This window comes from Garra rufa, chromosome 12 (genome assembly GCF_049309525.1).
Source record: "Garra rufa chromosome 12, GarRuf1.0, whole genome shotgun sequence".
Lineage (NCBI taxonomy): Eukaryota > Metazoa > Chordata > Actinopteri > Cypriniformes > Cyprinidae > Garra > Garra rufa.
The window spans coordinates 28,816,750-28,844,112 of NC_133372.1; the positions used below are offsets into that span (position 1 = coordinate 28,816,750).

A 27,363-nucleotide genomic window follows, 5' to 3' on the forward strand; every position below is an offset into this window, starting at 1 on the left:
CATTTTAAAATATATTCAAATACATTCAGGCTTGGTGAGCACAAGAGACTTCATAAAAAACATGAAAAATCTTACTGTTCAAAACCTTTGACTGGTAGTGTATGTGAAACCTGACTTACAAAATAAACAGATTAATAACAAAAGCTTCAACATTCACATTATCATAATGTTATCATATGTGTTGGTCCTGTTCTATTCAAATATGTGCAAGAGATTATTAAATGAATGACACACAAGAGTGTTGTTGCAAAAGAGAAATTTACTTCCTTGATACTTGATATTGTTTTGTTTTGTAACTTCTCACAGGAAAGACAAGATTCATCTGTTTGCTCTGTACACATTATGTTCACGTAAAAAGATGGATCTTATAATCTCATAAATAAACAAAAATAAATTAATAAATCCAACTATTATTTTCTCTTGTGGTCTATATGTATAATAAAAGTCTTTTATGTGAAATATATTCAGGTCAGTACTAAATAAAAAAACATACATTTTGTCTCTTATTTTGGTCAAATAATTAACATTTTGCAGATTCTGCAAGGTGTATGAACATTTTTGACTTCAACTGTAAGTAACCACAGAATTTGTGGGACCTGAAGGATTTTTCTGAAGAACAGCCGGCAGTTTCACTGTTTAGGACAAACAAGGGACTCATGAACAATTATCACTAAACAAAAAAACATAGCTGTGGATCATTCAGGTGAGAACACGGTATGAAGAAGTGTATGTAAACTTTTGAACAGTGTCATTTTTATAAAAAATTCACTATTATTTTCATGTGAAATATCTTATTCAGGTCAGTACTAAATAAAAAAATGCATTTTATATGATCCCACATATTTTGTTCAAATGACTTCAACTTTGACTTCAATTACTTGACTTTAACTTGTTAATTTAAAAGTAATGCAATATTTTTCCTATCTATTCGAAAAAAGTAATCTGATTAGGTAACTCACGTTACTAGTAACGCGTTACACGGCACACGTCTGCTTATTTTTGCATTACTTCACGTGTGCTAATGCGTGAAATTCCATCATCCCATTTCTTGCAGCAGAGCCAAATTTGCATTACCAGAGAGCACGCAGTCTGCCATATTGTTCACATAATATTTTGTTATTATTTAAATCGATATGTTTCTTGAGTAGTGCAAAAAGCGTAAAAAACAACTTTAAAAGAACACACTCTGTGCGTGTCAAACCCTCTCTTGAGCTGGCTTGTGCTGAGGGAATGTTATGACGCGGCGAGCGCGCTGTGCTCTGCGATCGATTAGCTCGTCTGTGCAGAAGTAGACAGGAACAAGCTAGATGGATTGGCAAAGTCGGAACGAGTGTGATTAAAAAACACAAACAATATCCAGATTCAGAAATACGACAACCTCCAAGCTGTCAAATTGACTAGACAAGCGGTGCATCATCGTCTTCGATTAACTTATTGGGATAGACAAGGGATCAAACGGTAGGTGTATATCGAAATGTTTATTCGGTGCTTTGGTGTCGAGAGGGAGCCATTTTACAACACTTTATTTCTCCTCGGAATGCTAGCTTAGCCTAGCCCGCGCCGTGGCTAAAACAACACGCATTCCCTCACGACACAAGCCTGAGTCGTTATAATTCACCTTTGTGTGTCCGCCTAATATTGCCTAAACGTTTCTTTGCTCTAAAAGTTTGATTTTAACCACTCAGCAAGGACTAAAATGTTTCTGCACACATTGAATGGCCTACTATGCTAACTGTGCCGTGCTAGCGAGTGTGCAGCAAGTAGAAAGACAAATAAGTATTTACTCATAGTTTGTAAGTATTTTTAACTCCAGTATGCTCTGGAACGTTTGGCTGAGTGTATAAAATATTAGTTTGCAATTATCACTAGTATATTTTAAAGTCTGTTCTAGTTTATATCCTGCAGCTAACTCTTTTGCTACTTATACGCTTGCTTTTAGTTCTCCTCCACTTTACTTTCTACTTCAACTGTTTTGCATTATACAAATAGCTTGTTTATCTTACTGTAACGTTAGCTAGACAACTCACGGCTGTGAACAGATAAAATTTCACATAAAATCTGCTGACAAAGAGATGATTAGTCATGTTTAAAACTGTAATTACCTCAAAATGTCATTTTTGACAATTTACTTACTTTCATTTTGTTCCAAACCTGTATGATTTCTGAGAAATAGAAAAGGAGATGTTTGGCAGAATATGAGTGACTAACAATATCAGTCATCTTTCACTTTCAGCCTTTTTAGGTGCAATGAAAGTTAAATGACAAGACTAGATGTCATTCTGCCTGTTATCTCCAAGGTGAAACAAGGTTTTGACAATGAGGAAATGAGTAAATGATGACAAGAATGGTAGTTTATATATTTGTTTTATGAATGAAGTTAAACATTCAATATTTTTATTATAGTAAAGTATCAGTTTAAAGTTTGTAACTTGTAAAGTTTTTATGTTTTGGTTGGTGTTTTTAGGAGCCAGAATTTAGATGTTTGGCAATGGCAGATCACATGAACTTTTCTTAAATTTGACAAAGTAGTTCTGCTTTGTGAATTTTGTTAAATTCTAAAATGTGCAAATATATTTCATGTCATGTGACCCTGGACCACAAAACCAGTCATTAGGGTCAATTTTGTTTAAATTGACTGAATTAATAAATAAGCTTTCCATTGATGTATGGTTTTGTAAGATCTTTATGATAGGACAATATTTGACCGAGATAAAATTATTTAAAAATCTGGAAACTGAGGGTGCAAAAAAAGTAATACTGATAAAATCATCTTTAAATTGTGCAAATTAAGTTCTTAGCTATGCATATTACTAATCAAAATTGAAGTTTTGAGATATATAGTAGGAAATATCTTCATGAAACATGATCTTTACTTAATATCCTATTGATTTTTGAAAAATGGATAATTTTGACCCATACAATGTATTTTTTTTGGCTATTGCTACAAATACACCAGTGCTACTTAAAACATTTTTTAGTCCAGGGTCACATATTTGCAAATATATTTCTTAAAATTGTCTGCATACATAATTATTAATATGTAAGATTGGAAAACATCACAATGTCTTAGATTAAGTATAGCATGTCACCCTGCAGAATGCTGTCTTTGTTTGATGTGTCTTACTCACTATGCATTTGTGAGTAGAAATAAACTTCTACAAAGTATTGATTGCTGGGTGAACAATCAAATATTTGTTGTTGTTTTACAGAGTTGGTCTGCAGATTAATTGTGGAGATTCGGAAGAAAGAACAACCTGTTGGATTTGTGACTGCAGGATTTTAAGAGACCCGGGATCTCCTAACACGCAATAATACAATCTGGAGTACACCTGTTGTTTCACATTGAATGTTCAAGGTTTGCTTCCACCTAGACGCTTGTGTTTTGGTTTCACTGAATTACCAATGCACGGTACACCGTGTTTAACAGGAATCTGTGCACTTTGGCTTCAAGTTACACACCTGTGGAAGCTTCTTCGAATTTGATGAACTGGAAGGTTGGACGTGCTGTAAGAAGTCAAATCACATTTACTTTAAATTTTTTCGGTAGCCTAACGTGATATTGGTTGACCAGCTATTTATCAGCCATGTGGGGCGAGAATTAAAGATGTCAGGTTTTCATTGTTTGGTTCACTGAATCATCCAAAGTATGAGCTGTTGAAAGCTAAAGCAATTCTCATGACTTTATAACATAAAGCACTTCTAGCTATTGTGATGTGACAAATCAGCCCCCCTCCCCTTTTCGCCCTGACGTAGCACCTTCGCTGTTTTGATGAGGTGAACATATTCAAATCACCACTTTGTGCAAAACAGCTTTGTGTGGTACAAACCCACTCTCCGTTTTTTTGTTGCTGTGTGTCTTCAGACGAAAATGAGTGCGTAAAGGAGCTTTTGAGTGTCAAAGCAGGCACAACGTGCTGCTAACACAAGCACCCAGAATAAGAGACTGGACAATCCAAGACTTAAAAAAAGGATTTGCTTCATTTGTATCCAGTCCACCTGAATGCACGCAGTCATCCTCGGTGAACTAAGGGTGTCGTGGAGAGTCACTCTGGCATTACTGATCAAACACATCCGCTATTCTTCCACAACCACACGCCACTGATCAAGAACAACACGTATCCATCTCTTCCACCATCTTACTGTTTCACTTTGGGCTGCACAAGTTTCACTTCCATCTCCTTCTTTGCACCATCCTGGAAACTGGAGTTTGCCTGTAATAGGAGTTGCAGTTGTCCTGCGGCTTCAAAGCCTGTGAAAGTGCGTTGGTTGGGCCCTCTACACAGATACAGCCAAGGACAGGGCCATCGAACTACAGAGCCTTTGTCTCTGGGGTAAGAAGCTGCAACATTTAGCTGGTACTTTCCTTGGTATTGATTATTTTGCACTTTGAATGAGTTATCACTTATGTAATGGAATGTGAGTTTTGTCATTAAGTAGAATGTATAAAGTTAGTTCTCATTGAGTCTAATGTAAATACAGGCAATCATATCTAGGCCAAGATAGCAATAAAACAGAAGTTAGTGTTTTTTTTGTTTTGTTTTAATGTTTAACCTAGAAACTTCTAGCCTTCTTGCCTTTACAAAAGCATGACTTATTTTCTCATAAAATCGGCAGGAAATGAAAATCACTCTTTAAAGTGCATGTTCAGTTTTTCAAAATTATTTTTTTGACTTCATAATATTTAAATCATTTTGTCATAACTTGATCTTATGGTGAAAATGACATTTCTTTGGAAACATGTAGGATCATTTAGTCCACTTACAGAGATAGTTCACCCAAAAATGAAAATTCTCTCATGAATTACTCACCTTCATGTTGTTCCAAACCAGAAAGAACTTTCGTCTTTGGAATGCAAATTAAGATATTTTAGATAATCTTAAAGCTCTCTCACCCTCTACAGACAGCAAGGGTTCTATCACGTTCAAGGTCCAGAAAGGTACCATGAGCATCAGCAAAATAACAACTTCAACAATTCTTCTCTTCTGTGTCACCCTAGCACCATTTAGGAGAGTTTTGACAAAATAGGAAAGTACCATGATGCATGCACATGCTTGGAACTGCATGTAAACAATATATGACATGGTACTCCCCTATTTTGTCAAAACTTTTGGGTACCTTTCTGGACGTGGAAAGACCCCTTGCTGTCTATGGAAGGTCTGAAAGCTCTTAGATTTGTGTTCCGAAGATGAACAAAGGTCTTACGGGGTTGGAACGACATGAGGGTGAGTGTTAATGACAGAATTTAAATTTTTGGGTGAACTATCCCTTTAAACTCTACCTCTGCCACACTAGCTCCTTCATTCTGTATAGAGCCTAGTGCTGAAACAGGTGTAGTTTCTTTGGACACCTTTTTTGTTTTTAGTAATTATCTGCCAAGTTGTGGGGCATATTTTATGCATGGGATTCCAAAAATCATTAGTAGCTTCTTAAATATGCACATACAAATGTAAGTGAGCTATTTGTAGGTTGATATCCACAAAAAGGGTAAGTGGGCCCAGCGGTGCTTTCAAAGCATTTCTCTCTTTCATTTATTATCCTGATCAGCCTGACTACATTGGCTCAACCAATGACAGGAGTTTCAGGGCAAGACTGTTTGTTTTTCTGACCTTTGTCTGATGGGGAACATGCAAAAACTGTTTAAAACAGTCAGTCTTTTGTATTTGGTGCTGGAAAAATTACACTTTCCACCTTTTAAAGTCAGCTTTAAATCAAAATTCAATTTATGGTGATTCATCCATTTATGTCTCTATCTTGAAAAAAAAAAATTCCATTTAATCTTTAATCTCCTTGCAACGATATCAAGGATGATGACGTGTGCATCTACTCAGGGACTAGGCAGGAAAGTTATCCAATAGCTAGCTAGATGAGTTTCAAAACTTCTCCACCAACTTGCCACTTACGTTCACAATCACAACAATGAACCGAGCAAATATTGTATTTTTCACAATAGGATTGCAATTTCCATTTCATGTCAGGGTTCATACAAGATGCTTGAAGTGCTTGAATTTTTCAAATTTAAGGCCTGGAAAACCCTTGAAAATAGCAACATTCATGAAGAGGTACTTGTAAAATGCTTGGATAATTGAAATGAAATGTAACTATGAAATAAGTGTTTAATTTTTTCAATAAGCACATATCTTTTCATGCAAAATTCGCATTATTTCAAAACATTTTTTCTGCTTATTTCAGTTAATGTTATAAGCAACTTAAGCCAGTAGTAGTATTGACAGTGTTGTGTAAACATGGCTGAAGACTCATAAAGAGCAACAGATGAAATTCAAATTCGTAACTTAGATCAGATAAAATTTGTTTTTAGACATCGCTTTTAATTATTAAAAAAAGTATGTGTAGTAATGGGTGAAACAGAGCTTTTCAAAACCCTGAATCCGTTAAACCATTGCGTCGCAAAATTATTCACTGTTTCGAAAAGAGCTGCAAAACCATTAGTTGCATATACATGTGTATGTTATATATACATAATAAATATATATATATATAGTACACACACATATAGTATGCAAAATAAACTTTTATTTTAAATCGATTAATAGTGACTAATCGTTTTGCAGCTCTAGTTTTGAAGCGTTCCAATCTAATGATTTATGAACCTGCCTGTGGATCGTTTGATTTAGATCAGAACTTTAGAGCAGGTTTGTGAATCTTTTGCTTCAGATCCTTCATTTGACTTAGATCGGGATTTCAGAGCTGTTTCACAAGTCATTTGATTTAGATTGGAACTTCATGTATCATTTAATTCGTATATTTTTATTTATCTATTTACTGTTTTTTAGAATTTGAAAGATAAGACATTGTTTGATAAGTGAGATCTCTGATTGAAGTCCTTAAAAATCAAAAAAAGTAGTGCTTGAAAGTCCTGGAATTTCATTTTATAGTATCTATACGAACCCTGTCATGCTGACTTGAAATATGTTTGCATTAATTTGTTATACGTGTATTATTAGATTCTAATGATGTGATGTTTGTTGCTTGCGTTGTCAGTTCAGGCCATGAGGTTTGATGCCTCCATCCACTGACGGGAGACACTGGACCTAAATGGCGCAGCATGACTTTGTTCCTGCCTGGCTTAACTTCTCCACGCCTCAGCCCGCCAAGGTATTGTAATGAACTGTTGACTTTGTTTTGACTTTGTGCTTTGTTTTTATTCAGGACAGTATGACTCAACGGCCACTCTTAGTTCTCTTGAGCCTAATCATTCTTTTCTAAAATAAGCTTTTTTTAAAGCTGAAGCTGTCTGTTTAATTTGTGCCTGTGATTTTTAGTCCCCTGCTGCCCCCCTTGAGAAGCATGGAGAGCACTTTCCCCGCGGAGACAGCCGGCCGGGAGTAAACCGCCGCAGGCACAATTCTTCCGATGGCTTTTTCAACAATGACCCACTAAGGGCACCTGGAGGTAAAGGAACATGCACCTAACCTCTTTTGCATGCAAAGCTAGTTTGTTTTTTGTCTTGCCCTTTGTAACAGCTGTTCATTTTCTCTTCAGGTGATGGGTGGCAGCAGCCGTCTCTGTTGAGGCATGACTCTGTAGACTCTGGTGTTGCGAAGGGGACTCAGGGGGGATTGGGAGGCGGACCAGGGTGGAAGGAGACCCCCAGCTGGCATGGGGCACAGAGGGGCCAGGAAGGTCCTCACCACCACCATGCTCGGCATATCAAACGTGGTGGAGGCGAGAGGGACAGACAAGGGGTTCACCGACAGCGCAATGGAAACTTTCATCCACGCAAAGGGGGCCCATATCAGGACAGATATTCTGATGAGGAGCGCAATGATGACAAGCTCAAGTTTGTTGATGAGGATTTTGTAAGTGTTCTTTTACTCTTAAGTTTGTTACGCTACTTGTGCAGTGAGTCACACCCCTACCAGGCATGAGTTAAAGAAGTTTAGTTCTGTCATACTTTACATGCCATTCATGAACCAACTGCATAGTTGGTTTGCTTTCATGCTTTCTCTTTTCTTGTGAATTTCAGCCCTCCTTGAACCCAGAGACAACCGGAAAGCCAGCCAGTCAGCCTCGTGCTGTCGGGACTCCGGCAGGAGTATGGGGTAAAGTTGCTTTCGTGAATTGATAGGGATGTAACGATATTACAGTATTGTGGTATTGCGATAGCAAAACTGTCTTGATATTATCAAGATCACATGACGTTATGAAACGATAGGTCTTCCAGACAAAAAGTGTAGTTTTTAAAATATATTTAAAGTTCTTATGCGAACATAAAAGGTCTTTAAAGTTGTGTTTTGGGCTTTTATGCTTTGTCACAGTATCTGTCAAATGAACTAAAACCATAAGCACAATATGGCATAATCCCTGCACGTTTCAAAGCAAAATCCTCCATTACTGCATGTTCTGTAAGTTAAGCGCACATTTGGAAACACAACGGCCACCACTTATGCTTTATTTTCGCAGCATTTAACAACATTTACAATTACAACTAGAGATTTCCTTCAAAATAAAAGCTCTACTGTCATTTCTGTCCAAAAAAAGCTTAAAAGTAGTGTATGATTGGATAACAGCTAGTGGTTTAAATGCAGTGCAAATTCAAAATATCTCTTTCAATTGTAGAAATTAGGAAAAAAGTATTGTAATTTCCCTATCGCCGTGTAAAACATAAAAATATACGTATGAAATATTCATTTGAATTTTTTACAGTGCAATTGTTTTACAATATGGCTATTACTGTCATTGTTATTATCATTATTATTATATTCCAATTTGTTTGGCTTCCTAAAACTCTAGTGAGAATGTAATTTAGACTGAGACAGTATATCACAAATAAAGAGTTGAATTGAGTGTTTTTTTAGTTAAGAACATGGGTTGGTACTCTTAATTTTAAACTCTCAAAGGCCATTATTGTAAATTAGTTGTAATGTTGTACATTTTAAATTTAAATTATGTTCATTATTTTTTTTCAATTCTTAATTTGTCTTTTTTTTTGTAAATATAGCAATAAATATTGTATCATGGACTACATATCAAGATGAGATTTTGATATCGTTACATGCCTATTAATTGAGTCTTCCAGGAGCATAAAAATATTATGTTGCATTTATTGGCTTGTTCTGTAAGCTTTTTTACAACTTGTGTTACAGAGAACCCCCCTAGTGCTAAGCAGGCTATGTCTAAGATGCTGGTCATTAAGAAAGTGTCTAAGGAGGATCCCAGTGCTGCATTTTCAGCTGGTTTTGCCAGTGCTGGCCCTCTGCCCGCCAATGGTTCTAAAGTCTCCATCCCTGGACCCAGCGTCTACAAGAATCTGGTCCCCAAACCTGCCACTGCCCCCACCAAGGTACTAAGCCAGTGGATCTAAAAAAAAAATAAAAAGTACTTACGTGATGTTTTGGGATTTGTTATACAAGCTTATTGGATCACACTTCTAGTAAAAACTAGGCTTTTCCTAATGTTGTTTTGATTGTATTAGGCCAATAATGTCATTTTCTGTGTATAAATAAAACCTTTGTCTTCCTTTTTATAGCCTGGGCCATGGAAACCCAACGGAAGGGAAACTAAAGTGGGTTTGCATTTCTCTGGACGGGATTCGGCCTTCACCAGCCCAGTTTCTGTGACCAAACCTCTGACACCCGTCAGTGCACCTGCCCATGGCACTTCTAAAGAGGTAAAAATGCAAAGTCATGTATGGAGGCTTTTTTTTTAGTTGGTTTTGATTAAATTAAAAAAAAAAAAGTCAGGACAAAAGGATAAGTTCACTTCCAAAATAGATATTTCTCAATGTCTTCCAAGAGATTCATGTTTTTCTTGTTTCGGTCGAAAAGAAATTAAGGTTTTTGAGGAAAACTTTCCTGGATTTTCTAAATATATTGGACTTCAATGGTGGCCAACAGGTTGAAAGTCCAAATTGCAGTTTTACTGCAGCTTCAAAGGGCTCTACACAATGCCAGCCGAGGAATAAGGGTCTTATCTAGCGAAACGATTGGTCATTTTCCAAAAAAAAAAAAAAAAAGCATTTATATGCTCTTTAACTACAAATGCTCATCTTGCACTAGCTCGACCTTACACATGACATAGGCAAATGTGTGCCTTTTCATTCTGGAAGTAAAGAACTTATTTAAACAAGAAATGCATACAATGACCAAGATGAGTGTTATTTCTAGACCTTAGAAATAGACTCTGTATATCAAACCTCCGTTTACAATAAATTACACAATAAGCTCCAGTCTCATAATAAACTACAAATTTTGCCTTAATAAATCCCTGCTGCTTATTGATAGTTAGTAAAGTAGTTGTTAGTAAGTTGTTAAGCTTAGGTATGAGGTTGGATTTAAAATATGTGGCCTTGGCTTGGACCACAATTGAGATTTAAATAAGCTTTCCATTGATGTATGGTTTGTTAGGTTAGGACAATATTTGGCTGAGATACAACTGTATGAAAATCTGGAATCTCAGGGTGCAAAAAAATCTAAAATTATCATATTTACAAAAGGAAATTTGCAAAAAAAATCTTCATAGAACATGATCTTTACTTAACATCCTAATGGTTTTCGAAATCGATAATTTTGACCCATATAGTGTATTTTTGGCTATTGCTACAAATATAACCATGAAGAACAGATGATTGAAAAATGTTTACAACACAGATCTGCTCTGCGCTTCAGTGTTCTCCGTTATTCATCAAACAGACGTTATCATGTTTATCCATAGGAGAACATCAATAATCAACACAGCTGCTTACTCAGTGTTTTCTTATGTGAACTCATGTTTGTCTTTCTCTTTCTTCATAGCCACCCTCCAGCACTACCCCTCCCATAGACATCACCCCCTCACGGCTAAAGCTGATGCGGCGCAGCACAGACCGTAAGAGTGAGTTCCTGCGTGGGCTCAAGGATGAGAGAAATGGGGATGTGACTGACTGCCACAGTCCAGGAGCTCCAGCAGAGGTGCACATGAATTCATCTCTGATCTGTTGTAATTTAGCTGATGTAATGGGTTCATTCATTTGCCATTATTTGCTCAGTTTAAGATGATTTAGAATTGGCTTGTTAACAGATTTGGAGATTTCATGCTTACATCAGTTTCAAATCCACATATGACCTTGTCAATAGATTTTTAATTTTGGGTTAGAAAATATATAATGTATAAAATGTATATTCATCAGCAACCCGATTTTCAAAACAGATATATTGGGTATTACTTATTTCAATGATTTCAGTAAGTTCCGCTAGCAGTAAATTATTTGTTTAGTCTTAAATTCACGTTTGCTGAGGCTTCATTTGTGGTTTATCTTTGTGTTTAGGGAGAGGGAAGTACCCCAGAACCAAAAGAGTTCGGAGAGAGTCATGAGAACGGCATCTCCCACTCTCTCAGTGACTCAGACCCAGAGCACTTGTCCAGCTCTCTGGAGGCGGAACACAGGTCAGAGCGACAACATACAAACACTTCAACACATTCTCCACCATCAGACACGTATAAGCTCACTTCCACATTCTAGTAAGCTGCCTACATAAGTAAATGCTTTACAGTAACTTAAAAGTATAGTCCACCCAAACTTAAAAAAAATCTGTCTTCATTTACTCACATTCATGTTGTACACCAAAAATGTTTTGAAGAATCTTGGTAATTAAATAGTTTAGGTTCCCATCGACTAGTATTGTGTGGACAAAAGTCGATGGGAACTGAAACAAATTTTGTAAAACACATTTTCTAGTCAGCAGAAGAGCAAAATACAGATTTGAGAGTATGTGAGGCTATGTAAATGATGACAGAATTTTCATTTTCGGATGGACTATGCTTTTAAATGGTATGCCGCAAGTGACTGATTTGAAATGTTTTACATGGGCAGCAACATTGTATACTATACAAATAGCGCTTCCTATGTGCAGGCAAGGTAATTGAGTTCATGAGTTGCCTGATAGCATGTTGCTGAACTACCACTCCAATATTCTAAGCTTAAAGATGCATTGTTTATTTGACTTTTTATTAATTTCAGTTAGGGCTGGGCGATATGGCCAAAAACTAAAATCCCAGATTTACGATTTAAATCGATTTTTTTACCCCCTACTACTTTCAGCATGTAAAGAAACCCCAGCTTTTCCACAATATTATATATGGCCACCATATATTTTGCAATATACATTGCAACTGCATCAGTGATCGCTTTCCACCAGGCCCCATTCTTATCATACTAGACAGAGTAAATGTTTGTAAGACAAAATAAATATGAAAATATATATTTTTATGTTTTTCTCTTGCAGTTAAATCGTATATAAAAATTTTGAATACAGAAATATTAAATAATTTAAATAACTGAAACGATCTGCCAGCAGGTGGTGGCAAGACACTGATTTAATTACTGAATCATATCATTCATTTGATTCGTTCGAACCGCTGGTTCATTCAGAATAAAGCAAGTGACTGTTTTTATGAATGGGAAATTGAATCATTTCACTAGATTCGTTTAAAAACGCACGCTCATTCATAAACTAAACACTGCTGTGTTTGAATGGAGATGCGACTTGTTTCAGACTACTTTTGACGACGAAATGGAGCAAAAACAGGCAATAGTGTTATAGTCAGGCCATGTAAGTCACTTAATAATAACTTTTTGTTTATTTAACTCGTATTAAATCAATATCTCATTTACAAACTCCCTTAAAATGATTAAAAGCTGTCACTCATCTTGGTTCGCAATATCACAAAGCTCTATTATAATCAACAACACTTGCTATACTGTACAATCAATCGCTTATTTACACTCTCTCTACAATTTGTTTATGAAAGGATTTGTGGGTTATGTCCGTGATACATTACTCTACATTGCAAACACACGTAAAAACCTTTGAAGCTCCCCTGAGCGCAAACACAAATATGCTGATGCTGATCGGGTCCAGCTAACTTGCTAGCAAGCAGCTAATCATATCTCTTTAATGGCTCACGTTATTTGTTTCCCATGCCTTTCTGAAAACATATATATTAGTTTATTTCTAATATGGTAAATGCGCAGGGGGAGGGCTGAGGCCATTCACTCATCAATTGCTAGGGTTGGGTATCTTTGAATTTTATTGATTCTAATTCTGCTTATCGGTTTCGATTCTTATCAATTCCTAGTTTCAATTATGTAATGTAATGTAAAACAGAAATCAGTTCTGGCCCGGAACAGCCTTTTCTGCTGTGGAAATGCATGAAACATTTCTGAAGTGGAACCGGTTCTCGATATCCAACCCCATTAATTAATGAATTAAATGCCGTGACCCAAAATGTCATGTCGTTCCAAACCTGTAAGACCTTCGTTCATATTTGGAACACAAATTAAGATACCGCATAGACAGCAACTACCATGTTCAAAGCCTAGAATAGTAAAGAAGACACACACAGACAGACACGGAAGAGAAGATAATGTTGAATAAAGTTGTTATTTTTGTATTCTTTGTTCACAAAGTATTCTCGTAACCATAAAATTATGGTTGAACCACTGAAGTCACATGATGTAACCATGTCCTTACTACCTTTCTGGGCCTTTGATGTAGTAGTAGTATCATTGCTGTCTATGTAGGGTCAGAAGAGCTCTCGGATTTTATCAAAAATATCTTAATTTAATTCAAATTTAATATAAGGTTTGGAACAACATGAAGTTGATTAAACATAGACAACATGCACAATCTACATACTCACATGTGTGGGTCTTCTGTTACAGGTTGCTGAAGGCAATGGGATGGCAAGAATACCCAGAAAATGATGACAACTTCCAGCCCCTCACTGAGGATGAACTCAAAGAGTTTCAAGCTAAAACTGAACAGGTATGAAAAAATTTATACACTGAAGGGTTGTAACAATATATTGGTATGGCGGTCTATCACGGTTTAAATGTGCACAGTTATCAAACCTTAAACATTTGGATATACCGGTTTAAAAAAAAAAACGAATGAAGAAAATCTCACCTGCGCAAATGCAACTTTTCTCGGCTGCTTTACTATGCGTTCTCTTGGCTGCTAAACACACACAGTGGAAATAATGGCAGAGACAGAGATTGTATCTAATCTCCACCCCCCACCGGAAAAAAGTTTAAATCTACAGTATGGGAATACTTCGGATATTTAAAAAAACGAACGTGAAATTACAGTATAACGAGGATGTCACGTAAAACACGCAATCGGATCGATGGACAAATCACAAGTAGATATGATGTGTCTGTGAATATTAAAGCGCAAAGAGAGTGCTATATACTGTAAATAATCCGCTTGTTTCTGAATGTCTTTGAGTGGCACCGTTTTATCTACTACTTACTGAAATACGCATGCATGACACTTGGTGTTTTCAGCGTCTACATAAACATGAACATCACCAGGGGGTTGTTCCATAAAACAAGTTTACCAATTAAGTCAGGCTTATTTCAGTTAGTCTGACTTATTTTGAGCCAAATCAAGTGACATTAAGTCAGACTAACTTAAATTAGCCTGACTTATTTGGTAAACCTGTTTTATGGAACACCACCCAGAGTTGCTCGGAGAGAAAACCTAAATAAACATTTCCTATTTTTATTTGAGAAAAACCATTGTCAAATACATTTTGAAACTCAAAGGTCTGTTACAACCCGTCAAAATAAAAGTTCGATTTAACCTGAAGTTATGACAGAAATATATTAGCATTATACAATTTCTTTAAAAGTAATAAGAATAGTAGTAAGAATCATTAAGGAATATCATATTTGTGACCCTGGACCACAAAACCAGTCTTAAGTCGCTGGGGTATATTTGTAGCAATAGCCAAAAATACATTGCATGGGTCAAAATTTTTGATTTTTCTTTTATGCTAAAAATCATTAAGAAATTAAGTAAAGTTCATGTTCCATGAAGATTTTTTGTAAAATTCCTACTGTTAACATATCAAAATGTAATTTTTGATTTGTAATATGCATTGTTAAGAACCTAATTTGGACAACTTTAAAGGTGATTTTCTCAGTCTTTTTGATTTTTTTGCATCCTCAGATTTCTGATTTCAAATAGATGCATCTCAGTCAAATCTTGTCATATCCTAACAAACCATATATCAATAGAAAGCTTATTTATTCAGCTTTCATATGATGTATAAATCTCAGTTTTGTCAAATTTAACCTTATGACTGGTTTTGTGGTCCAGGGTCACATTTGTCCATGTTTTAACTTAGTATACCTATGTTGTGCAGAATTTTGCCAAAAACAAAAGTTCAATTTTCATTTGATAACATTTTAAAACATTAATTAAAATGTTAAAGTGTGATATAGATATATATAAGGCTTATGTTTATTTATTTATTTAGAAGGGAGACTTCAGTACTTTCATTAAAATGGTTTCAAGTTTGTTGCATAAAGGATTTGTACACTCAAATAACCTGTTCTTATTTTTTTAGCGTTATTGTTACTGATAAGAATTATTGTTTAGTATATACTGTGAAACTGTAAATACATGATATTTATCATACTGTGAAAATCTCATAACGTTACAACTGTTTATTTTTGGTTTCTTTTTTTTTTTTTGTGCCTGACTACATGTGTGTTTCCTCTCAGATGAAGAAGATTGGTCTAAGACGTAACGGTGTGCTCTTGAAGCCACGAAGCGTGACCCTGCTAACCTGGAGGAACACCCCAAACCCTGGCCTGGAAGAGGGCTCCGAGTCTGAGACGAGCAGTAGCAGCCAGACCTCCGATGATGACGATACCTAATGTGGCTTTAAACACCCCTCCCACAATTCCCTTTCTCTCTTTCACTTAATCTGTCGCCTCCATCACACCCATTTCTTTCAAACTAAAAGAAGAAGAGAAAAGATTCTTTTCACGGACGAGGAACATCGGTCATATCCCAGGCGGAGAGAAAAAGAATTCACTTGTCAGCTCGTAGGCAGTGTCTTTTTGTTTGAATATTTTTTTTTTTCTCCCTCTCTCTCTCTCCTTGTCTGCATTTTGTTCTTTATCCCGAACTAGAAATGTCAAAGAAAGCCACATGCACCCTCCACCAGATCTTTTTTGTTTTTGCTCGGGGGGGGGGGGGGGGGGAAAGACTAATTCATAATAATAACACCAATTATAACCGTGATTTAACGTGAAATGGCATCATCTGAATGTTCTATAAAATGGCTTTGACATCTTTCTAAATTTTTTTTTTTCCTTTTCGCGAAAACAATTCGTAGCATTAGTGTTAAGATGAAACAATCATTGCGAGCCGCTGACTGCGACGTTGCTCCCAGTCCCTCATAGAAATGAACTCAAGCCAGTCATCCCTGCAGCAAGGAAGAACTAAAGCAACACTGAATGGACTGTCGGTCTTTCAGACTTGCAGTCTGGCAGCTAGAACACCAGTCCATTTCTGGCTCCAGTTCCAGCAAACTGCTCATTTTCACTTTTCATTCTGCAGAATCATACTAATATACCAGATTTCATATGTCTGCCAAGTACACATGTGAGAGAACCTTCGAGGATGTTCAAAAGTTAGATTTGAAACTTAGCTTGAGGAAGAGTTTGGTTTTTGAATAAAGGTGGAACGTTTGGACGGAAGGGTCTATGTTTTATGTTGCCTTCTGGGAAGCCAGGCGAACATACAGATGTTTAGTTCACTGAGGTTGGGTTCTGTTTAGGAAAGGAGTTCAAAAATTCATAAACAGACTGTTTTCTTTCTTGCCCGTATATGGTGTAAAACAGTTTTTGTTTTCTCCTTGAATAACCTAAAAGCTGTTTGATTTAAATCCTGAACATTTCAGAGTTCCTCTATACAAAGCGTTTTCATGCTTACAGAAATAATGCTGTGGCAATCATTTTCAATAGCTTTACATTCACTGCATGTAGATTGATAAGGGGTGTTCAATAAACACAAGGATTGATTTTTTTCCTCACCAAACCCAAATAAAATCTACCCAATGGAATAGAAAGCATTAAACATTATTGGGTTTATGTAATGTTTACAATGCAGGAGCTGTCTATGGTTTGTAATGACTGTGAACTTTCTTTGAGCGATTCAGTACGATGGCTTGCACGCTTTGTTCTGCTTTCTTGTTTGTTTGTTTTTAACAGTTCGTTTGAGGTTCATTTTGGCTGCCGAGTTCTATCCCTGCTGCTGGCAGTGAAGTAGAGATCCATCTTTAAAACGTCTTTATTTCATGAGGGACTGCTGGTGTAAATTGTGCATCTCCTTTTTTTTTTTGTACCTTGTTTTTGCTGATAGGGTATAAAAATTGCTTTATCACTGATTTAAGTTTCTTTTTTAATTTTGGTACAGCTGTAAAAATTCCCACATCAATAGTTTTTTTTCTTCTTCTTTTGTTTGCATTATATTGTTTCTGCAGCCTTGATATTCAGGGTGGATTGTAAAAAATATAAGAATAAAAAATTGTGAGTTTTGGAAGATTAAGATTATTTTGATAACATTATTTACAGATTTGAGAAGATAAAAGGTGTCATGTATGGGTTTATCTGTATGAGACGAAGCAGACGTAAACTACTGCATCGTAATGAAAAGATCCGAGAAAAAAATTGTAATAAATATTTTGCATCAGTTTGCCAAACATGTCCAGCCTTTCGTTTTCTGCTGAAACACTTTGGGGAAGCATTCTTCATGATTTAGAAGTATAAAAATAATAGCATAAAAACACTGAAGCATTGCTCTAACCCCATCCTTTCTTCACCACTCCCTTTTTCCAAGGTGATTGTAACCAGCAAACAAAACTTCAGTCAACAAAAGACTTAAGGCAGACATTCTAACAAAATTCCTATTTTTGAAGAAGATCATTTGGGTCTAGTTTAAAATTTAAATAGGTGAAAAGTTGCTAACTTCTATTACTATTTGCTGATGAGATGGAAGGTTTGGGAGAGCTGATTTGTCGGAACTGTAAGATGGCGTTTCATTCTACTGCACTCCTGGATAAACACAAGGCTAAATTCTGCATTGGCACAGACCTAAAAGACCCGATACCTCTATGGAGACAAAGGCGATTCACGCAAACGAAAAAAGCAGCTGTGGAGACGGTGCATCCTACAAGGGCAAGGACACCTGAGTTAATTATTGTAAGTAGTTGAATGCTATTTTCTGTAATTCTTCCAAGAACCTACAGTTGAACAATGATTAATAAAAGCTATTGTGAATTGTAAAAAAGATAAAGTTTGAATAAACAGTTCTATTTATTTTATTTTATATTTCATCGTGTCACTTTATACATTACCCTGTTGAAAAAGACTGGTTAGGTAGGTTTTGAAGCATGGATGCTGGTTTAAGCTGGTACATGAACAGGAGCTAAGCTTCAAAACCTACCTAACCCCAGTATACACTGCTTTTTCAACAGGGTGCTATTCAAAAGTTTGTGATCGGTAATATATTTCGGAAAGAAATTAATACTTTTTAGAAAGGTTGAATTAAATTGATCAAAAGTGACAGTGAAGACTTTTTTCAAAATGTTGTACTTGTTAAAATTTATGGAAGCCCGTTTCCGCCACTGAATAAAAGAATGAAAAAAAGTAATTGCAACTTTTTATCTCACAATTCTGACTTTTTTCTTGAAATTTCATGATCCTGTCAGAAGAATTTGCAATTTTGACTCGTTTTCTCAGATTGTGAGATATAAACCTGCAATTGCAAGTTCTGAAGTCCAATTTTGATGGGGAAAAAAGACTGTTCTTACAATTGCATGTTTATATCTCACAATTCTGACCTTATAACTTGCAATTCTGAGAAAAAAAAGTCAGAATTGTACATTTAAATCTCGCAATTCTGACTTTATTTCTCAGAATTGCGAGTTTGTCATGCAATTTAAAAAAAAAAGTCACAATTGTGAGATGTAAACTCACAATTGTGAGGAAAAAAGTAGCAAATTGTCTTCTTTTTATTTTATACTCAGTGGTGGAAACGGGCTTCCATAGAAATTTATGTTCATCAAAGAGTCCTGAAAAAATGTATTAGAAAAAACAGTAAAAAAAAAAAACTGTTTTCAACACTGATAATATTAAGAAAAGTTAGCAATAAGAAATATTAGCATATCGGTGACAATATTGTAGACATAGAGAACTGTTGTGCTTCAAACCCGAGTTCGAGTCCCGACTCGCAGGCCTTTTTCGGTCCCATCCCTTTCTGTCTCTTCACTTCCTGTCAATACTTAACTATCCTATCATAATAAAGGTGAAAATGCCTTATAGCTGTGCTTTGAATGATGTTGGGTAAATTTGGACAAGCCCCTTTTTCTAAGTGACCCTAAATTACAGAGAGTCCAGAGAATTGTACTACAGTGTTTTTCTAGATTGACTGAAAATCCTAGGACTTTTTTTTACATCTTCTCAATCATTTTACAAATGATTCGATTGACAGCAGTGGTTCTAGAGGCAACGTTGTCCTGAATGAGGAGTTCTGTCATATGATATTAATATTGCGTGTATGAGCGAAAAATCGTGCAATGTACAATCATTTACACCCTTTAAAAATGTGATATTGTCCCCCCAGTGGCCAATTTCATTTCAATTTCTCACAGACCTTCAGGGCCATGAGGTGTGAGTCAAATAGGCCCACTGAGTTTCGTTCCAATCGGCCTCAACTAAACTTGTTTAACAGGTGCTCACACTTCATTGTCCAATGGCGGCCATGTTTTTTTGAAATACGCAAATGTCTTTATAGACACTTGTGGCAACAAATGGTTGCATTGGTATAGCCATTTTTATGTTTTTCCATAGACTGTAAAAGGTTTTTTTCCTCTTATAGTGCCACCAAGTGGCCAAGCTCCACGATTTTTGTCCTGCGACCTCAGATTGAGCTCTTACAGAAGTATTCGGAGTTTGGCAAAGATATCTCATTCCGTTCAGGAGTTAATAGACATTTTACTAAAAGTGTCCTCGCTCCTTTTAAACTGTTTGGCAAGTCTTTGCGACTGAGTGGAAATGTCAAAAAAAAAAAAAAAATGTTTTGATAATTATTGATTGATTCTCTCCAGAGAATCTTTGCACTGGTTTGGTTCCAATTGGGCGAAAACCCTAGGACTAGTTCGCAAAAGTAAGTTTTTCGAAAAATCCACAATACCCCTATGCAATACCCACAAATGTTTTTCAGGCTCGCGACTGATGGTTTAGGAGTTATGATAGATTTCGTACTTTTGATCGCTGTAGAGCCCCCGTCAGGCCGATTGGGGCGAGCCTTGGTGATGTTGTCGGCGGGATGAGTACTACCATCGCTCCAAATTTCAAGGCACTACGACTTACGGTTTGGTCTGCCAGATCAGTTCTACATGGAGATTGCAAATTCTTGGCCATTCTAACAATTACAAAAGCGCTTTAGGGGTTTCAGCGCTACATGCCTGAACCCCTAAATATATTCAAACTGTTATTTTAAATTTTTTATTTGATCGATCAAATATTCATATCTTGGTTCAAGATGAAGGGGGAAGAAAAAAAAAACATACCTACCCACAACTTTGTTTGGTAATTAAAGTAAAACTGTTAGTGTAAGTAATTCTTGTAATGATTCTTGTTCCATTGGCCAGCTGAAAGAACAGAGAAATCCCCAAGTGAACGAGAGAGAAAGCGCACAGGACAACGTGTCTGGGAATACTGCTCTAAACAAACTCACTGAGGAGGTACAGGACCACATACAAAGATAATAAATCTGGTTTGAAGTGGTTTTTATGCTGCATTTGTTTATCCTCTGTTATAGTTTCAAAAATTCAGGATGTCGTTTGAACAAAACCTGCCCAGACGACAGACAGAGGTCAGTTTGATATGCTTAGTTCAAATCTGTTAATAATGTGAATATTGTGATTGTATATATTGTGGTATTATGTGTTTTGGACATTGGGTAAGTGTTCTTCAGGTGCCTGAGGAGCCGGTCTCACTCCAGCAGAGGGCTGAGGAGCAGAAAGCTCTTCACAAGGAGAAACTGAGAGAGATCAGGGCACACAACCATCACCTGGAGAAGCAGAGGCAGGGTAAGCTTCTCCTAGATCGACTATGCAATAAGAATTAGAAAAGATCGCTAATGACAGAATTCACTTAGCAACTGCAAACTCATGTTGTGTCTTGAACATGTTGATGTGAATTTCTTCTGCACTACTTTTTAAATGATGTGTTAACTCCAGAAATAGAAGAGCGTCTTGCAGAGCTGGCAGGACGGGAGAGGACGGCTCATCTAGAGGAAGTACTGCAAGAACTGAGGTATCAGGAACAGAGGAATGAGGAGGTGCTGCATCAGCTTAGTTCTCACATGAACTCAATGAAGGGGTAAGAGAGAAGGGAGGGAAACAGGAAGTGTGGAGAGAAGCTATAAATTACTTTATGCATGTTTATACTGTGCTGATGTTGTAGGCCCAATCCAACTGAAGTTCCCTCTAACCCACCAGAGGAAAAGAAGACACAGCATTTGACTTTTGACTTGATCTCTTCTGTGGATGGACCTCTCTCTGCTCAGATAAGGTTGGTCTACGTACGTTTTATGCCAAATTAATGGAAGATGTGAATTGAAGTAATGTGCAAATAAAAACAGCATATGCTGGTTAGGTGTGTTTTGAAACATGGTAGCTGGTTTGAGCTAGTTTAAGCTGGTCCTTAGTTGGTCATGAACTGGTTTAAGCTGGTTATAAACTGGTCCCAAGCAGGAGCTTGTTGCTTAGGTCCAGCACTTGACCATCTTATAACCAGCAAAAACCAGCTCACACCAGCTTCAATGCTTCAAAACGTACCTAACCACCATATGCTGTTCTTTTTAACAAGGATATTACGTTTTGGGAATTATCTTTTTCGACTGCCTAGAAACCAACTAAAAACCCCAAAGCAACAGCCTAGGAGTCATCCAGTATGTAATTGTTGACACTTTAGCATTGTGCTGCATTTGTTTTTGTAACAGAGCCTTGCGTCTGGCATACATGCAGTCTGGTGGTTCTGATCCAGAGGTTCTGGCCCATATGCATGACCTTCAAGCTGAGGCCCTTACACTGGAGCAGGCAAAACATAAAACTGAAGGCAAGACAAAAGAACGAAGTGAGTAGTACAAACATCGAACTGTGGCTACAAATAGTATTTGGACACTTAAAATGCCATTCAAAAGTTTGTTGTCAGTGAGACTGATTGATTGACTGATTGAGTTTGTTCAAAGAAATTAATACTTTTTTAGTAAGGGTTTATTAAATGAATCAAAAGTGACAGTAAAGATTTAAATAGTTATAAAAATGTTTTAAATAAATGCTTTCTATTCATCAAAGAATATTCAAAAAAGCAGCACAACATTGATAATAATAAAAAATATCTCTTGAGCACCAAATCAGCATATTAGAATGATTTCTGAAGGATCATGTGATGCTAAAAGCTGCTGAAAATTCAGCTTAGCCATCACAGGCAAACAATAAATTATATTGTAAAATATATTCAAATAGAAAATAGTTATATTCAAATGTAATAGCCTTTTTGATTTTACTGTGTTTACTGTGTAAAAAAATAATAATATTACTGTTTTACTGTATTTGATGAAATAAATGCAACCTTAGTAGAAACACCAGAGGCCAGAAATGTAAAGCTTTGTTCCAGTATGGTGAGACTTTTGCGATCAGGAAAAAAGTGGATAGTTATATGATGCCTCTGGTCCAAAAGCAGCTGCATGAATGTGAATGTCTGTGACAAAAATTAAAACACGAACTAAAACACTGACCACGTTTAGCCGTCCTTGTTTACAAACACAACACCGGGAGGTGCAGCCGTTTAGAGGTTATTTCTAGTTAATGATTTTACCACAGAACAGAATTTACCAGTATTTTCAAAGTGATGTCTCAATGGCACTTTACCGGTAAAAAGACAGCATTTTTGTATTTACCAGTAAAGTCGTTCAGGTAATTTTACGGCAATTTACTGATAGTACTTTGTGAAAGGGGCTATTGACTTCTTTCAAAAACATTAAAATTCTTACCCCAAACTTGAACAACAATATGTTGGTTTGTCACTAAAATGTCTTAATTTTGAACAATGTATTATGGGCCATTTTGCAGAATTGGTGCAAACTGCTGTCGCACAACCAAAAAACACATTTAAAACGCAGTTAAGTATTCAAATCTTAGATGTTTACTAAGATCCTTCTATTATCTATCAAAACCCACAATAATATTTAGAGTATCAGTAAGCTTGATATATATAAAATCATTGGGTACTTTCAATTGGTAGTTGGCTGTCCCGAACCCCAACCCCTAAATTTCAAAATCTGTGTGTAACTTTAAAGAATGTTACAACCAAATATAATTTTTCTATAATTAAACACTTTTTTGGTAGTTATTCCATTTAGTTTTTATGTGGACAAATGATTAGAACTGTGCTAACCATGTGCTGATTAGCATCTTTAAGGTTCAAAAGTATCTAAAATTGTCACTACCGAAACAGTCAAGTTTTGTGGTTTTCAACTCTGACTTTGAACCAATTCTGTAGAATAGCCCTTATAAACTACTTCTATGACAATCATACATTTTGAAGTACTGCTTAAGTGTCTGAATATTTTTCGGGCTCATTGTACACTATTCACTATTAGACCTCATTTCTCTTCCACCAGGGATGAAGTCTCCACACAGAGTGCTGGACCCTGATGTTCTTGCTGTGGAGCAGGAGAACCAAAGGCTTGAGGAGGAAATCTTCAGAATCCAGTTAGCCAGGGATAAGCACAGAGGAGAACACGGTATTGCTGGTCCTCTCAGATCTGACATCTTGAACACGACATAATGAATAATAAAGCGATGTTCAACATTTGATAGAAATGTGTTAATTATGTGCCCTGTCTAATTTGCATTCTCATTCACTAAAAGTATATGGGCATAATATTTGATCAGGGATATCTGGATCAGGCCTCATTGATATCCAGAAAGACCACATCCATCAAATGGCTAGCCTCCAAGCTGAGATAGCCTTTTTAAGGAAAGAAATAGAGAAGGGCCGAGAGAGAAGACCACGCCATCTTCAAACTCCTCTGCCTGTTTTTCCTGGATCTTCTACACTGGTGGTGAGGCAAAGCTTCAGTCATCTTAATTAATGCTAACATAATATCTGCTGAGCTAATGTATTATTTAAAGGGATAGTTCCCCCAAAAATGAAAATTCTGTCAATGTCGTTCCAAACCCGTAAGACCTTCATTCATCTTCAGAACACAAGCAAAGATATTTTTGATGAAATCCGAGAGCTTTCTGACCCCGCGTAGACAGCAACACAGCAGACATGTTCATAGCCCAGAAAAGGTAGTAAGGACATTGTGAAAATAATCCATGTGACATCAAGATTTAATAATTTCTTCTCTTCTGTATTTACAGGATCAGAGTACAAAACAGCATTCGTTGACGGGTTCCCATGTAACTGATGCGATACAAACTGATGGTCCTGCTCCTTATGATCCTGTGTAAGGCTCATTTTCATCTCGTCCTCTGTTGATTTCTTTTTCTTTCTGCACATGCTAAATACATGACGATGTGACTCAAATTCAGCTATTGTCTGAATGTGTGTGTTCAGGGCTGGCTTTGTGATCTTCTATGACCTGGTGATGGGCGTTGAAACTACTTTGAGATCAGTGCGTTTATTGGCAGGGTTATATTTTAATGGACAGAAGCTGGGACAGACCACTCCAATGCCACCTGTGCAGTGCCAGCCTGCAGGACCATTACTGCCCACCAAGAGTCCTGGAAACTATGCCATACTCGCTGTCAAGCAACCTGTGCCAAGGTAGTTTGGTTTAGATATAAATATGGACACATATTGACCACTGGTATACATTCACACTTTTGAATTTGTGCTTCATTTCAGAGTACAGCCATCTCCAGATCTCTTTTTGGTCATAGAGATCCAGACTTCTAAAGGTCTGGATTTGTTCAACCATGAAACTGAAGGCTTAGTGGCTTGTGGCTGGGCTAAACTTGATCTTTTTGACCAGCACAACCAGGTTCACAGCGGTCACTGGAGGCTTCCCTTCCATTCTCTGCCAGTTCAAGCATCATTGAGTCCAGGGCAACTGAATTCTGTGCCACAAGTATGTTCAACAAGTTTGATGTTTCATAAGCCCATTTCAACACCAATCTCAACTAGGTTAAATGTCCTACAAGAGTTTGACCCAAAAATGAAAATTCTGTCTTTTATTACTCACCCTCATGTCGTTCCAAACCCTGTAAGACCTTCGTTCATCTTCAGAACACAAATTAAGATATTTTGGATGAAATCCAAGAGCTTTCTGACCCAGTAGACAGCAAGAGTCCTACCACATTCAAGGTGCAGAAAGTTACCAAGAACATCGACAAAATAGTCCATGTGACATCAGTGGTTCAACCATAAATTTATGAAACTGTGAGAATACTTCTACTGTATAAGAATTACAGTTAAACCATTGACTGAGGGTCTGTTGAGGGTCAGAAAGTTCTCAGATTTTATCAAAAATATCTTCATTTGTGTTCTGAAGAACAAAGGTCTTACGGTTTGGAATAACATGAGGGTGAGCAATTAGTAACACAATTTTTTATTTTTGGTTAAAATATCCCTTTAATTAAATCTGACTAAATACTGTTTATTTAATCTTTCTAAGCTGGGTAACATGGAACTTTGTCTTCGGGTTGCAAATGCTCGTGATGGAGATCTACAGACCTTTGCAAAGATTGACCCCAACAATACCAACCAATATAGGTACACATCCACGGTACGCAAAATATTTATCAAAATCTTTTCTATCTTAAGATGCTTTTTAATTAGTTCACAAAAGCTTTTGATAAACCTCCGCCATCAAATGTACCTTGTTTAGGTGGTCTCAAACACAATCCTGGCAAACCAAGAACCACGTGACACATCGGAACCCTCATCCAATCCATTACCGTCGTCACTGCCTCAGACAGATCATGTGGAAAAGACCAATTAGAGTCCAATTATGTAGTTAAATCTAAATTTGATTACCATGCAAATAAAGCCTGTGTTGTATTTTAAGATACTAATAAATGACTTGTCTTTAACATGCAACTTTGGCATCCCATTGATTTAGCAACAACTTTCTATGAAAGCTTTATCCAACTTATTTTTGGGGTAAGAGCAGGCTCGGCCCTTTGTAAATATTATGGGTCTGGCTTTCAGGCTCATCTGGGTCCAGCTATTTTTAGCTGTATAAAACAACTTATCTTGCTTCATATTGCAAATTTACCTTACTTACCTTATTTTTCGAACATATTATCTTATGAACACACCATTTACTGCACGTTGTTATTAGCACTGAAACCCTATTGTAATTGTTAGAATGGACAAAGAATCAGCAATCTCCACCAAAAACTGACCGTGCAGACCAAACCTTAAGTCGTAGAGACTTGAAAATTAAAGGGATAGTAGAACTCACGGTCGCAGACAAAGTCACCAAGGCTCACCCTAATCAGCCTGACGGGGGCACTACAGCAATCAAAAGTATGAAATGGTACATAACTCCTCATAACTGTCAGTCACAGGCTCAAGTGTCTTATGTTAACAACAACTCAATCACAAAGGGATGCCAAAACGTTTGAAAGAGGCAGGGCCACTTTTAGTAAAATGCCTATAACTCCTGAATGGAGTGCAATATCTCCACTCAAACTCCATTTCGGTGCTACAAGGTTGCTAAAAATAATTATCATCCCATCATGAGAGTCCTCAAGTGTTTGCCCATTTAATTTCCATGACCCCACATCATTCTCTGGCTGTATTTGAAACATAGGTAAAATAATATAGATGCAAGCAGCAATTACGGGGCCAAGCATTCAAAGGGGAAAATGAGGAGCTAAGGATGGCAGGAACAAGTTACTTAGTGTTGCTTTAAAGGTTTCCTCCCTCCCTCGTTTGACCCCCATCAATTCGCTTACAAGGCAAATAGGTCAACTGAAGATGCCATAGCCTTCACCCTACATACAGCGCTGAGCCATCTGGAGCATAGAGGGAGCTATGTTAGGTTGCTCTTTATTGATTATAGCTCAGTCTTCAACACTATCATCCCTGACATCCTGGTCAGCAAACTGACTGATCTAGGACTCCACCCACTCACCTGCTCCTGGATTAAAGACTTTCTCACAAACAGACCACAGTCAGTAAAACTTGGACACAACCTCTCCGCCACTAGATCTCTGAGCACGGGCTCCCCACAGGGGTGTGTGTTGAGCCCACTACTCTATACCCTCTGCACCGCCGCTAAATTTTGTTGTTCTTTTAATGTGCAATGACAATAAAACTTCTGAATCTGAAAATCTGAATTATTAGCATTTTTGGACAATTTATAATTGATAGTTAATGAATGGTTTATTACTCTTGACCAATAGGTGGCGCTGTTACCAAATTGATGTGGTGTAATCTGTGTGAGGTGATAATGCCACATACAAAATTTGGTGCAAATATCTCAAAGCTTTGCAGAGATACAGCTTCAGATGCGCTTTGGCATCTTTTCAGCAAATTCG

At 36.9% G+C, this 27,363-nt stretch overlaps 2 protein-coding genes across 2 annotated transcripts; both read left to right on the top strand.

Annotated features, from left to right (window-relative positions):
• Positions 1–1,299: 1,299 nt before the first annotated feature.
• gpbp1l1 (GC-rich promoter binding protein 1-like 1) lies at positions 1,300–15,987 on the top strand. The gene is made up of 12 exons (XM_073852139.1): positions 1,300–1,458; positions 3,210–4,331; positions 7,000–7,113; positions 7,281–7,410; positions 7,501–7,817; positions 7,985–8,060; positions 9,105–9,301; positions 9,488–9,628; positions 10,752–10,907; positions 11,264–11,382; positions 13,661–13,763; positions 15,509–15,987. Exons 3-12 carry the CDS (start codon positions 7,054–7,056, stop codon positions 15,662–15,664), a joined length of 1,455 nt encoding a protein of 484 aa, XP_073708240.1. The 5' UTR covers positions 1,300–1,458; positions 3,210–4,331; positions 7,000–7,053; the 3' UTR covers positions 15,665–15,987.
• A 135-nt stretch (positions 15,988–16,122) lies between these two features.
• ccdc17 (coiled-coil domain containing 17) lies at positions 16,123–25,770 on the top strand. The gene is made up of 14 exons (XM_073852138.1): positions 16,123–17,995; positions 20,449–20,541; positions 20,619–20,672; positions 20,775–20,889; positions 21,040–21,181; positions 21,266–21,373; positions 21,804–21,937; positions 23,487–23,609; positions 23,761–23,927; positions 24,108–24,121; positions 24,243–24,320; positions 24,431–24,640; positions 24,722–24,944; positions 25,491–25,770. Exons 1-14 carry the CDS (start codon positions 17,786–17,788, stop codon positions 25,701–25,703), a joined length of 1,884 nt encoding a protein of 627 aa, XP_073708239.1. The 5' UTR covers positions 16,123–17,785; the 3' UTR covers positions 25,704–25,770.
• The last annotated feature ends 1,593 nt before the right edge of the window (positions 25,771–27,363 follow it).